The 15,276-nt window shown below is 38.1% G+C and overlaps 1 protein-coding gene across 1 annotated transcript in view; it reads right to left on the bottom strand.

Moving 5' to 3' along the window:
- Positions 1 to 15,276, bottom strand: part of LOC122790525 — a 793,381-nt gene that overhangs the window by 425,877 nt on the left and 352,228 nt on the right. Inside the window, exon 3 of the mRNA XM_044058074.1 lies at positions 7,487 to 7,726. Coding sequence (XP_043914009.1) covers positions 7,487 to 7,726 — 240 coding nt within the window. The remainder of the gene's footprint in view (positions 1 to 7,486; positions 7,727 to 15,276) is intronic.

The raw sequence follows: 15,276 nt of genomic DNA, 5'->3' as shown, positions 1-15,276 counted from the left end.
GCTCCCACCAGAGTGCAGAATAAATCCTTCTTAATGTAAAACTGGTTTTGAGCTCAAGTGCAGCAATAAATGCTTTACAACAAAAGGCAGAACTCCTGCAGTATAAGAAATCCTTGGAAATAAGTTCACAAATCCTAAGAAATGTTCCCAAATACAGAAAAATGTGTGCGAATGTAGGAAAACCTCTACAAATACAGAAAAACTTTGCAAATCTTAGTATCGCATGAGGTTAGGAATTATCAGAATAGTGTTCAAATGACCTAAGAGCAGTACAGTAACAAACAGATGGTGTATCCTTAACAAGTTCTGTCTGAAAACAGTGATGAATTTAGCCAAATCAATAAACATAGAACATAATTGTTAAGTAGCACAGAGACAGAGCAAGTGCAAAAAAAAAAACTTTTATCAGCTTTGCAGGTCTACAGATGGTTTTAGATGCAATTCAAGGTCTTCTAGTCAAGGGTGTCCAAGCCAAGCACAGGGAAGCTCTGAATAAATGTCTCACAAAAATGAAGCTGCACCATTGTTACAGTTAGTACATTATACAGCAGTGACAAGGAGGAGCTACATCAGTGGTACAGTTAGTACATTATACAGCAGTGACAAGGAGAAGCTACATCAGTGGTACAGTTAATACATTATACAGCAGTGACAAGGAGGAGCTACATCAGTGGTACAATTAGTACATTATACAACAGTGACAAGGAGGAGCTACATCAGTGGTACAGTTAGTACATTATACAGCAGTGACAAGGAGAAGCTACATCAGTGGTACAGTTAGTACATTATACAGCAGTGACAAGGAGGAGCTACATCAGTGGTACAGTTAGTACATTATACAGCAGTGACAAGGAGGAGCTACATCAGTGGTACAGTTTGTACATTATACAGCAGTGACAAGGAGGAGCTACTTCAGTGGTACAGTTTGTACATTATGCAGCAGTGACAAGGAGGAGCTACATCAGTGGTACAGTTAGTACATTATACAGCAGTGACAAGGAGGAGCTACATCAGTAGTACAGTTAGTACATTATACAGCAGTGACAAGGAGGAGCTACATCAGTGGTACAGTTTGTACATTATACAGCAGTGACAAGGAGGAGCTACATCAGTGGTACAGTTTGTACATTATACAGCAGTGACAAGGAGGAGCTACATCAGTGGTACAGTTTGTACATTATACAGCAGTGACAAGGAGGAGCTACATCAGTGGTACAGTTAGTACATTATACAGCAGTGACAAGGAGAAGCTACATCAGTGGTACAGTTTGTACATTATACAGCAGTGACAAGGAGGAGCTACATCAGTGGTACAGTTAGTACATTATACAGCAGTGACAAGGAGGAGCTACATCAGTGGTACAGTTTGTACATTATACAGCAGTGACAAGGAGGAGCTACATCAGTGGTACAGTTAGTACATTATACAGCAGTGACAAGGAGGAGCTACATCAGTGGCACAGTTAGTACATTATACAGCAGTGACAAGGAGGAGCTACATCAGTGGTACAGTTTGTACATTATACAGCAGTGACAAGGAGGAGCTACATCAGTGGTACAGTTAGTACATTATACAGCAGTGACAAGGAGGAGCTACATCAGTGGTACAGTTAGTACATTATACAGCAGTGACAAGGAGGAGCTACATCAGTGGCACAGTTAGTACATTATACAGCAGTGACAAGGAGGAGCTACATCAGTGGTACAGTTAGTACATTATACAGCAGTGACAAGTAGGGTTTCCACCTTTTCAAAAGCCCAAAGTGGGACAATTGTGGTACAAACATCAGATTTTGCAGGCCAAAACAAACCCACGACCAGTCCAAAAGACATAACTTCACTTTTTTGCCTAAATAAAAGCTTATTCTTGTAGCATTTTAGTTGCTTATTCTGTTTCTGATAACATTTAGGTGTTTCAGATACAGAATAACTGTTTTATGAAACTATTACATAAAATATAGGAAATAATTTTGCCCTAAAATCTCAGGACATTGGCCATTTTTACATTTTTTTTGCAGGGCACAACTGCCAAAAGAGGGACTGTCCCTCGCAAAGTGGGACAGGTGGTAACCCTAGTGACAAGGAGGAGCTACATCAGTAGTACAGTTAGTACATTATACAGCAGTGACAAGGAGGAGCTACATCAGTGGTACAGTTTGTACATTATACAGCAGTGACAAGGAGGAGCTACATCAGTGGTACAGTTTGTACATTATACAGCAGTGACAAGGAGGAGCTACATCAGTGGTACAGTTAGTACATTATACAGCAGTGACAAGGAGGAGCTACATCAGTGGTACAGTTTGTACATTATACAGCAGTGACAAGGAGGAGCTACATCAGTGGTACAGTTAGTACATTATACAGCAGTGACAAGGAGGAGCTACATCAGTAGTACAGTTTGTACATTATACAGCAGTGACAAGGAGGAGCTACATCAGTGGTACAGTTTGTACATTATACAGCAGTGACAAGGAGGAGCTACATCAGTGGTACAGTTAGTACATTATACAGCAGTGACAAGGAGGAGCTACATCAGTGGTACAGTTAGTACATTATACAGCAGTGACAAGGAGGAGCTACATCAGTGGTACAGTTAGTACATTATACAGCAGTGACAAGGAGGAGCTACATCAGTGGTACAGTTAGTACATTATACAGCAGTGACAAGGAGGAGCTACATCAGTGGTACAGTTAATACATTATACAGCAGTGACAAGGAGGAGCTACATCAGTGGTACAGTTAGTACATTATACAGCAGTGACAAGGAGGAGCTACATCAGTGGTACAGTTAGTACATTATACAGCAGTGACAAGGAGGAGCTACATCAGTGGTACAGTTAGTACATTATACAGCAGTGACAAGGAGGAGCTACATCAGTGGTACAGTTAGTACATTATACAGCAGTGACAAGGAGGAGCTACATCAGTGGTACAGTTAGTACATTATACAGCAGTGACAAGGAGGAGCTACATCAGTGGTACAGTTAGTACATTATACAGCAGTGACAAGGAGGAGCTACTTCAGTGGTACAGTTTGTACATTATACAGCAGTGACAAGGAGGAGCTACATCAGTAGTACAGTTTGTACATTATACAGCAGTGACAAGGAGAAGCTACATCAGTGGTACAGTTTGTACATTATACAGCAGTGACAAGGAGGAGCTACATCAGTGGTACAGTTTGTACATTATACAGCAGTGACAAGGAGGAGCTACATCAGTGGTACAGTTAGTACATTATACAGCAGTGACAAGGAGGAGCTACATCAGTGGTACAGTTAGTACATTATACAGCAGTGACAAGGAGGAGCTACATCAGTAGTACAGTTTGTACATTATACAGCAGTGACAAGGAGGAGCTACATCAGTGGTACAGTTTGTACATTATACAGCAGTGACAAGGAGGAGCTACATCAGTGGTACAGTTAGTACATTATACAGCAGTGACAAGGAGGAGCTACATCAGTGGTACAGTTTGTACATTATACAGCAGTGACAAGGAGGAGCTACATCAGTGGTACAGTTAGTACATTATACAGCAGTGACAAGGAGGAGCTACATCAGTGGTACAGTTTGTACATTATACAGCAGTGACAAGGAGAAGCTACATCAGTGGTACAGTTAGTACATTATACAGCAGTGACAAGGAGGAGCTACATCAGTGGTACAGTTAGTACATTATACAGCAGTGACAAGGAGGAGCTACATCAGTGGTACAGTTTGTACATTATACAGCAGTGACAAGGAGGAGCTACATCAGTGGTACAGTTAGTACATTATACAGCAGTGACAAGGAGGAGCTACATCAGTGGTACAGTTTGTGCATTATACAGCAGTGACAAGGAGGAGCTACATCAGTGGTACAGTTAGTACATTATACAGCAGTGACAAGGAGGAGCTACATCAGTGGTACAGTTATTTATTTATTTTTTATGTGCAATCATTTTACTGTTTGATGTCATATAATCACTTTATCTGTTTTTTGTTCTTATGAGCATTTGCAGTTTGCTGAGACACTCATATATTTATACATCTAAACCCTTCCCATTTATGCTCATTGTTAAATCTTTCCCAAAATTCTTTATTCTTTCTGCAGTCCAAAATCAATGTTTTATTGTTTTCTTCACTACTATCAATACATTTATTTCCTCCATAACCTTATATTTCATATTCCCTTCATGAGAAACATGTCTAATAAAATTCTCTACAAAAATCCTGTTTCATAAAAAAAATCAAGCCTTTTTGTTCTTTTATTTCCTTTTTCCATCTTCTTTTAATTCCTTCCATGGATTAAAAAAAAAACCTAAAATCATATTATACCATTCTTTTCCCATCAACCTTACTTACTTTTAACTTCCATAACTTCATTTTTGTCATATTATTTTTCTTCCATCTGGTCCCTCTTTTCTTTTCTTATTCCTGTTTTTTTCCTCATGTGTTATTTATATTTTTCATACAACATCTCACTTATCATTCTTTTTATCAACTTTTTACCTTTCTTATTACCCAGAATAAATGCATAGATGGTAAATGTACCACTAGATTTTTTTTTTAATTCAAAAAAATTATCTGGGTTCTCACCAGATTCAGCCTCTAGCTCCAAAATGAAGCTAAAAAAACGTTTTTTCCATTTCAGTAGGGAATATATATATATATATTTATTCACCCTAAATATCCTATTTTTCTAATACATAAATAGTCAGCATATGTCTTTTTTTCTGAAATGAGAGATAAAATCTTTTCCACCAAACTAGCGATTTTTTTCTTTGTTTCAGTATCTCTCTCTCCCCACTGACTTTCATACTCACCAAATTTCACTCCCAAAATCCTTACTTCCGTTTCTGTGTAATATTTCAATTATATTTTTTATCTCATCAGATCCCTTACACCTCATTTTGTTTAACTGCAGACCAACGTTTTACCAGGTTTTCAGTACTTATATCACAGCCTTGCTTACCCAGCCCTTGTTTTTGTTATTAGAACTAAATCGTCTGCATGTCATACAGACTGGCGACATAACGTTTCCTTCCAACTCACATCTTGCTTCTGTCGTCGCATACATGCATGTCTGTATTACTGCGTTCACTACTAATACAAATAAGCCCGCACTCATTGGGCATCCCTGTTTTACTCCTCTCTCTTTATAATTATTTTCCCATCCATTTGTCATAGCTTGTACCCATGAATATTCACAACATTTCTTTATTGCATTAATATTTTTCTCCTGTACTATATGTCACTAAAATCTGCCACATTGCTTCATGGCTGACTTTTTGTTACAGTCTTGTACTAAATGATTTTCATCTTCACTGAAATAGCATGCTTTGGGTTGTCCCATTACATAACAAATCCTCTCTTACCATTCACAGTTATTGTTTTTGACATATGTTGAATACTTCCATCATTAACATCCACTGTTATCCACACTTCCCAAACCCCGTACATACATTTCTTTCATCTCACATATATATATTTTTTTAATTTCATGTAGTGAAATAAAATACAATTTTTACTCAACTCATGGTCTTCCTCATTTGAAGTCCTAAACTGCAGATTTATTTTCTTTTTTAGTTGCAGTCTCAAGCTCTGAAATAAATAGACTTTCCATGGCGCTACTGTTTTTCATTTTTATCATTGTCAGTCATGCATTTTTCCAGTAAGTTAAAGCTTTCAAATGTTACTTCCCCAAAATGTTCAACTCCCAAATTAATTAATGTTCCTATGTCTTTATTGTTAAACCCTCATGCCAAAAGAAGACTTATCATGTCATACCTGTTCATGCTTATTCACATTGCCGTCACTTTTACTTTTTATTCTTACCACTAGTCGTCTTCTCTATGCTGTTGAGAAACTGCAAATGTTTGTCCCCTGTCATTTCCTTCTTCCATTCTTCTGTGCCTTGCCTGCATCTGCAAAACTTCTTCTTTCTTGTAAAAAAAGCCCTGTTATGGAGGTAAATCCCGAAAACTGGCTACCCGCTTCAGCTGAGAATACTTCCATTGTTTTTCCTTCACTAGCTGTTGTAACCTCTCTCCTGTAATAGTGTCTCCACTATGTCAATCCATCATACTTCCTTTCCTTCCCTCCTTTGGCTCTGCCTGTTCGTCAAATCTATCAGTACATTTGTCTCCAGTCCTTCATTTCCCAACTCTGTAACAGTTATTCCATTTATTTCTCCTGCTCCTCTGTAAATCTTTACGGTATTCTCCTCCATCTTGGAATTCCCAGTAGTAACAGCTCTCCATTGGTACCCAGCAGCTGCAGAGAGTGCTTCACTTCCTTTTGTCCAAAGAGTAGGGAAGGTTTCCGAGTACTCTGACCAAATGTATCCTAGTCAGTATGAATACCACTTCCGGTCCCTCGGAAAAGAGGCCATTGGCCAAGTGGGAATAACTTGGTCAACAAATTATAAACAAACAAATAAACAAACAAACCATTTGGCTGTGGCATGTACCTGCCCTTGTTGCTATCACAATCAGATGGTTTTGCAAACCTCTCCCTGTGTCTGTGTTATGCTGGCCCCCTCCTTCGTGTACAACATGTAGTATACAGCTGTGGATCATGTGATCATCATATTTCACCATTTCTATTGCAGACGGATTTTGCTGTGCCATTCACAATGATGCACAAAAATTACTTTTATTTATGAATACCTGGGTTCATGTCTGGCCCATTACATTACCTTCTCCTATGGTAAGTCCAGCAAAATACTGGAGGGTCCTGTTAGGGTGTCACTGCACAAGGGGTGATATGCTACTTCTGCTGCTTGCTTTGGGAACATTCCATCTCAGGACATATTCTTGGCCACAGGATGTAACCCTCATTTAAAGAATGCCACAATCTAGGTGCCCAGTCTAGAGGCAAGGCATTACAAAGACTCTGTCCACCATACCCATTTTTTAGATTTAGAAAAAGAACTGCATTTCTGGAAAAAAAAGCTTTTATTTCTTTATATATTTGTTACGGGGGTAGAGAGCTGATCTCAGTGGATTATTTTCAGGCTCAGCCTATGGTGTGTTTACAATGCAACAGTGTTCTTTTTTTATATTTACTGTTTTTTGTTTACTTTAAGTTCACTAAGTGTTTCTGGTTAAGAAGAACTAAAGATGGCACCCACTGATGCTGCTTTTATAAAGGGGTACTATGATTTATACAGCTACAGTTAAAACATTAAAGTGGTATTGGTTTTGTAAGGGGATGTTCTGACTGCTAAACAGTTGTAACAGGGTTACAACTAAAATTTAGGAATATAAGACCAAATGTTATAAATACTACTGCAGGAATATCTTCCTTGAAGATCTACTGTTAAGGTGGTTGCCACGGATGGACCACCTTGAGGGAGAAAAATACAGTAATGCTGTAAAATAGAAGAGCAAACTGCTATTAACAGTATAAAATATGTTAGAAATCTAGACCTTTTATTAAGCCTTTTCTTGTCATAGCTTCCTTTTGCATTTTACTTTTGCTGGAGTACACATTTACCTCATGAAGTTTTTCAGAGGATTCCTCAAGTTCGTCCAAAGACACAGCAAAAAGACACGTGCAGACAATGTCTGTGCATGCCTTAACAGGAACCTCGACAACGTTTCTGTAATAGCATGGGACAATCTCAGAGACTACTTTCATCATAATGTTCAGATCATTATTTCTTTCATTCCTGGTAGCTGTTAAAACTCTAGGAGCAGAGCCTTTGAAGGAAACGTGCATGACTAAAACATCCGCCTAGAAAAAAAATAATACAATAAAAGAAACATAAACATCTTTCTGTCATTTTCTTTCAGTGTTATTAATCTTATTTGATAACTTGGTAGATGTAAGGATTTTAAATAATCTATTTAAAATGTGGCTTAAGCTGAGACAGTGAAGAGCTAAATATAAAGCTAGATACTCGTGTGTGCACAATAAAGGAATCATTTGAACAGCAAGTGTGGTCATGCAAATATAAATTTTGTTGTGTAAGAAGTCATATATAGAACGGTAAGATAAGTATATAAGTGCTGTATGAGGCATAAAAGCAATCCAACAACCTAGAATGACAAACATAGCAGACTAAAGACATTATGATGAACTCAAAAGGTTTACTATCAAAATGTTGAAATTCATTTGGTCTAACGTTCATAGGATCGACCCATATGGTCGACACATGAATATTAAGTAGTTCATTTGGTCGACAGGAAGTGCATGCAAATTACTTGTCGACATTGTGTTGCAAACAGGGCAATGATTTTCCTTTGTCTGCACTGTTGTGCAATCTCGGAGTTGTAATATATAAGTAGCAGGGGGTGTGGGGGGCACAGCCCCCCCTGCAAAAACACTAGTGTTAGTTTGCAGGTGTTTTTCGACCATTTAAATTTAGACATTTTTTTTGGTATTTTGAACATTTGGTGTAATGACGTTCGACGTTATGAACGTCGACCATGTGAATTTCAACATTTTGATAGTAAACCTAACTCAAACAAGGAACAGATATAAAGGATACTTTTAGGATGGTCAAGCTTGAAAATGATCATTCATTTAGACAGCTTCATTAAATCAACAACTGGAACCCCATACTGTATTCTATTTGCAAAATCATATACTTTGGTGAAAGGGGTATGCACTTTTCTCTGAGGGAGTGCAACCTCTGAGTTAAAAGTTAATAAATTCATGTAAAGGGGTGTTGAGCTGCAGGTAGCTTTTCTCTATAAAAATATATATATATATATATTTTTATGATGGCTTGCCCTGCTTTACACAAAACATTTTTTATTTGCTTATTTTAATAGATTTGTGGTCATAGACCCACTGAAGTTGAGTATTTGTTGAAATAACCATGTATCAGTTTTTGACTTGTTAGAAGGGTATCACTGATTACCCTAACAAGTCCAGTGCTACAGTGGCAGTCTGTCAGATGGTTGTACTGAAAGAGAGGCCTTCTAACATGTCCTTGAAAACACGACTGTCACAGAGACATATAAGATCTGAAGTACAATTGCTCCAAAGCATGGAGATTGAGCTTGTCCTGAAACTGTAGTTACTCCAAATTATCACAAGGACCTGTACCCTATCCTGGTGGGGTATAAAGAAGTCATTGCTAAGAGGAATATTACATCCGCCATAACTATTGTAAGCCTGCAGTTATTAGAGGAGAACACAACTTGCCAAGCAGTCTACTCCAGTTAGGGTCATGAGACAGACAGACTGAGCCAGACTGGCCATGGTTCAGTCAGACAGAGAAGGAGAACAGGTAGACAAGCAGGTAGCAGTGTTTGATGATATCTCTGTAGATGTTTTAATAGGTAATGACTTTGAGACATTTCCTTATGTACATGCAGTTAGCACCAGTGATGAAGACAACTATGTGGGAGGGGAGCAGGAGCAGACCTAGTCAATGGCTAGCCAACGTCCATACCTCCAACACAAGTTGGCAATGTGACTGATTCAGGGACAGAGTTAAAGGTAGGTAATATCAGGAAGCCTGAATCAGAGCCACAGCTGTCAAAAAGTTCTTGTTTTTCTCTGTGAGGAGTTGCTTCAGAGAAAGAGATGTCTGGTATCAGTAAATCCAAATCTGAAACACAAACTGTAAGTCATTAAAAAGAGAAAGAGCTGACAGTCTTAGCTTTCTGATTTCAGTTTACGGGGATTAGGGGCAATAGCCAAAGAGGCTACTGACTCTCAAGCATGCTGAGAGTCTTTACAGGGGGAAAAGACTGGACTCATGAAGGACAGCTAGAGGGAGAAATTATACAGCAGCAGCAGCAGTTGGTCCCAAGGGTCTACTGTACGGCACTTCTGGCTATAGCCAACAAAATTCCTTTTTCAGGCCATTTGAGTATAAAAACTTTAAACTAAAGAGTTATACACAATTTTCATTGGTTAGGCATTGTAAAACATGTGAGGGGATACTGTAAGATAGGTGAACAGTGTCAAAAGGTTGGCAAGGTTGAAAAATATAAGGTTGCTTTAGTGCCATTGTCTGTTATGGTGGAATTGTTTAGAAGGTTGCTATGGATATTGTGAGGGGTCCTAGTATTCCAAACCACACAGATGGGAGGTATATGTTGAGGGGGTGGCAGATTATGCAAGTTGGTAGCCTGAAGCAGTAACAAGAAACAAGTGTGACAGAACAGTGAGAACTCAGAAGGATACGGTTTAACAAAACAGTGGTTATTCTTATTGCTGTTCATCAGAATAAGCTGCAGGCAACATGAGAGGGGCCTTTCAATGCTGTTAGAAGAGTGAATGACTTTCATTATATGTTAGATTTACTATGTAGAAGGCAAAATCACAAACTCTGTCACATTAATATGAAGAAGACCTAACATGATAGAGATTCTAGTACTTAGCATATGCAGTGGGTTACAAGAGTAATCCAAGGAGGGTTTGATGGTAAATATTCCCAGCAGGACTCCAACTGACACCAGAGTGGATGAAGTAGTAATGTCACATTTATTTATCCAATACACATGCTCAGGAAATCTGGCCAGTGCTACACAAGTCTGGGGGCATGTTGTCTGCCAAGCCATGGTATACCCAGTTTGTAGAACTCTGTGTAGGAAAGGTATCCAACCACAAATGAAACAGGCTCATTATAGGATGTCTGAGCAAGTCAAGGAAACCACAGAGAAGGAAGCACAGGAAATCTTAAATCTGGAGTTAATTTAGGAATCCACTAGTCTCTGGGCCTCACCAATGGTGCTGATAGTAAATAATTAAATCACTAAGTTTCATGTGTACTATAATTAGATGCATATCCCTTGCCTAGGGCAGATAAAACTTTAAGGCAGCTGGGTAACTTAAATATCTGACCACTATTGGCCTAAGTGTTACTTGTAGGTAACCTCAATACTCACTGCAAGGCAGAATTCAGCTTTTTGGGTTGCATGACTTTACCCATATTGCATTTGGGATGAAGAATGTCCCCAAAAATGTTTAGAGGCTGGTGGACAATATCTTAGCAGGATGTTTAGAGGCTGGGGGACAATATCTTAGCAGGAGGTGGATACTGTGCTCTTGCCTGCATAGAAAATTTTGCTATTTTTAGTGGTTATGACAGAAAGATGTTAGAGAGGTGATAAACAGGTTAGAAAGGACTGGGTTGACTAGCAAAGCAAACATGTGACAGGTGAGAATGGCAGAAGTAGCTTATGTTGGACATCAGGCTGGTGGTGGCAGAACTTGGCAACCTACCCTGATTGCCAAAAGGCAGGTGAGTGCATTCCTTGGGGCACCAGGGAGTTACAGAAAGTTGGTGTATCATTACAGTATCACAGTCACTTCTCTCACAGACCTTACCCAGATGAATAGGCCAAATAAAATTATCTTGACTCCATCTTATGAGCAGGTATTCCAAAAACGTAAAAATGCATTGAATGAAAACCCCTCATAACTAGGTGTTTATCATGCAGGTAGATGCTTCAAACAATTACATGGGATTTCTACCAACTAGGGTCCTTCAAAGGGTAAAGGATATATGATAGTACAACTTAGTCATAGACTTTAACCAAGGGAAGAATCATATGTAGGTGTGGAAAAGGAATGGCTGGAAACAGTGTGGGCTATTCAGAAGCTCCAACCCCATCTGCATAGCAGGGAATTCACAAGTATTGACAATTTGTAATCCCTCAAAGTGATTGCACACAGCCTCTGAGGAGAATATAAGTTTCTAAGATAGGATTTGGGATTTCAGTCCTATAACATGGCCATCTCACACAGCAGTGATGTGAATTATGCAACATTTGATGATCTTGATGATCTTTCAAGGCAAGGAACAGAGTAGTGCAATTTCTTTGATAAATTCTTAACTTCAAACTTCATTTCTTGTGAGTTTCATAAGAAAACTCTGGAAGGAGGGAGAAATGTGAAAAGATGTAAGTTTTGTTTTAGAAAAGCAGTAAATGTGAATTATGCTGTATTAAAGAAGTACCTGAATTAATAAAAACATGTTAGCAAGTCTTTAAAAGGCAAAAAAGTAAAAGAAGCATTTCTCTTATTCCTTTTAGTAAATCTGTAACACTTAAAAAGTGTCTGAAATTATATATAAAAATGATAAATATGCTTCTATGGGAATATAATGAAGTTTCAAAGTGAAACTAATTCTGCTATACACACATCTGCAGTGCTTGAAATCTGCTCTTGTTTAAAGATGCTACTGTAGGTCCAGGACTTTTAGAGATGCACTTCATAGCTGTGGGTGGCTTATACAGCATGGAGACAATGCACTGCCGTGTAAAACAGACACAAATAACTATGCAGGGGTATGCTGCACAAGGAGGCAGAGAGCTGCACTTTAGGGAGGGATGCAAGGCAGAATGAAAATGATGTAAGTGAAGCACAGTGGCACAGATAATATGATACATAGACCTTATAAAATAAAAATTACTCCAACTGTAATTCACAGGGACTAGTTTATTTAGTTACATGTGGATCCTGTGATGCCTTTTATGTCGGTGAAACCAAAAGGCACCTAAAACGCAGGATATATGAACATCTCAATGATGTGAGAAAGAAGAACAGTACTAATGCCCTGTACAAACGTACATTGGAATGTAGTAATGCTCAGTTTTTCTTTTTAGTAATTGAAATGGCCCCCAGAGAAATAAGAGGGGGTCCCTGGGAGACCAAATTGGAGTTCAGGGAAACCTTTTGGCAGATAACTTTGGAGGCTAATAGAACCCCAGGGCTTAATGATTTTATTTCTATTTTACCTCATTTGAAGCTTAGATCAGCTAAATTATAAATATGGCTTTTTATTATTACTCTGATACAAGTGGCAGATTTTATTTTCACATTATTTGGTACATTAATTGTCAGGCTATAAATTATGTACAATATTTATTTGTTTTATAACAAATTAAATTCTACAGTATATATTTGATATAATTGTATATATTATATTTATAATTCAATAGTAGTTGTGATTATTTAATCTTATATATTTTGTACACAACACCTAATTCATTTTTAGGAATTTTAACAGTTATTAGTTGTATGTCTTTAATGGTTTTAATTAACCTTATTAATCAATTAAGGGAAATGTATATAATGTGTGACTGTAGATGAGTTCAACATTATGTCTGAAGAAGTCTGAGGGATACTTGGACGAAAATGCCGTGTTTAAATTCAGCGTTAATATACTTTGAATAGAAGTTTTGGTTCTACGTACAGCTCTTCAACAGTCCGTTTTTTTGGTTATTTATTATATGAAACATAGAAGGACAATGTAGCTGTGCTGCACTGCCTTGAGCAAACCTCACAGGAGTGTGTAAGAGAGGTACAGCGGAAAGCATTGACAGCAGATGGTAAAGAAACTACGGAGGAGGTGCCATGCTGGCTGCACACCTTACTGGTGCCATGAAAGGGGTGGGAATGGAAGTACAGGAACCCAGGAGAAGGAGATAACAAGCAGACTAACATATCGGAGGAACACTTAAGGGGAAAGCAATCTGGGTGGATGCAGGACATTTTCAAATGTTTTTTTTTTTCTGGAGAAAGATCCTCCACACTAGATAGATAGACAGATAATTAGCTAGATATAAATATATACATATATAAAGTGTATATGTATATATATATATATATATATATATATATATATATATATATATATATATATATACACACACACACACACACACACACACACACACACACACACACACACACACACACACACACACACACACACACACACACACACACACACACACACACACACGTACCGTGTGTATCTATCTATATAAATATATATATATATATATATATATAAAATATACTTAATGTAACCAAGGAAACCAGCACTACTCAACTTCAGAATGAAGAGTCCAATTTATTAATTCTGCAGACCGCTGTTTCACTTATAAATTGTTTTTTCAGTGTGTCCTGCCAGCACAATATATAAACTTGCTTTTAAACTGTAAGGCATTTAAAGTCATTTGGTTTAAACTGCAGGGCCGGCCTTAGCCGAAATAGCACCCTAGGCGAAGTAGTGCTCTGGCGCCCCTTAAGCTCCACCCTCACCACACTCATGAAACACCCCTATTTGAGCCACACCCACTGGGTCATTCCCCAAGAAAGCCACTCCCGTCATTTCCTTAAATTATTTAAATGCATAGGAAGAAAATGATACCTTGCAATGTAGTTAAACTGCAGCTACCTTTGCATATGTATTTTCTACTTGAAATACCAGAGCCAGATCATGGTCAAATAGGGTTCTAGAAAGGGTAATAGACCGCCACCCCAGAGCAGCCCCTCCTGCAGCAAACCCCAGCAGCAGCCCCCTCCTCAGCCATTCCAGTATTCCATTACTTGATTATCTCACCAGTTACTATGCATATATTCTATTATTTGCTTCTACAATGATTACAGATATTGAAATAGCACAAACACAGATAGCCATTTGCTAAACAAACAATACAGTCTCACAATGAAAACAGACTTAGCATGAGCAGTAAACTTGTCTGCCCTTGAAACTCATATTCATTGAAATGGCAAAACTCACTTTCATTGAAGCAGCAGGAAAACCCACATCAAAAGTTATACAAGACATAAACCAAAAACCTGAGATAAGATCATGTATATTTTGTGAACTTTGATCTCTTACACACATACATACATACATATATATATATATATATACACACAGTCTCCCCTGTCCAACATACACACACGCACACACACACACACACACACACACACACACACACACACACACACACACACACACACACACACACACACACACATGCACACAATCTTCTAGCTCAAGAATAAGTGGACAAAAATCCACCATTATGGAAATTTTAACTAATCCTCTTAAACACTGAAAAGGTTGTAATAATAGATTTAACATTAACATTAATGTGCATTTTCTGAAGGACATCAATTGTCTGTCATTTAGCAACTGCAGCCTACAAAGATTTGTCAGAAAACCTCACATTTTATGAGAAACAGAGGTAAAACGTGGAAAGTTAAGGCACACACCAATCTGTTTCTCTCACTCTCTCTCATTCAGTCGTGCATATAGTCTGACCAATTATGCACACATGCATACACTCACAAACCACGTGAATTGCACATACCTGCTTGTACCAGAACAGATCCTGAAGATCTGTTTTTTTTTCCTGCAGTCTGACTATTTGGGTTACATATTTGACAAACCACATCATACAACACACAAAAAAAAATTGCAACCCTCTTTACTTGCTGTAAAACTAAAAGTAATAAAAATGCAACACAAAACTTCTTTCATTACAATGATGATAAAATGAGCCTTTGATATCTTTCAGACT

This window comes from Protopterus annectens, chromosome 16.part0 (genome assembly GCF_019279795.1).
Source record: "Protopterus annectens isolate FY-2018-M chromosome 16.part0, PAN1.0, whole genome shotgun sequence".
Taxonomy (NCBI): Eukaryota; Metazoa; Chordata; order Ceratodontiformes; family Protopteridae; genus Protopterus; species Protopterus annectens.
Note: the sequence above shows the minus strand (reverse complement) of the source record. Positions and strands in the feature narration are given on the sequence as shown.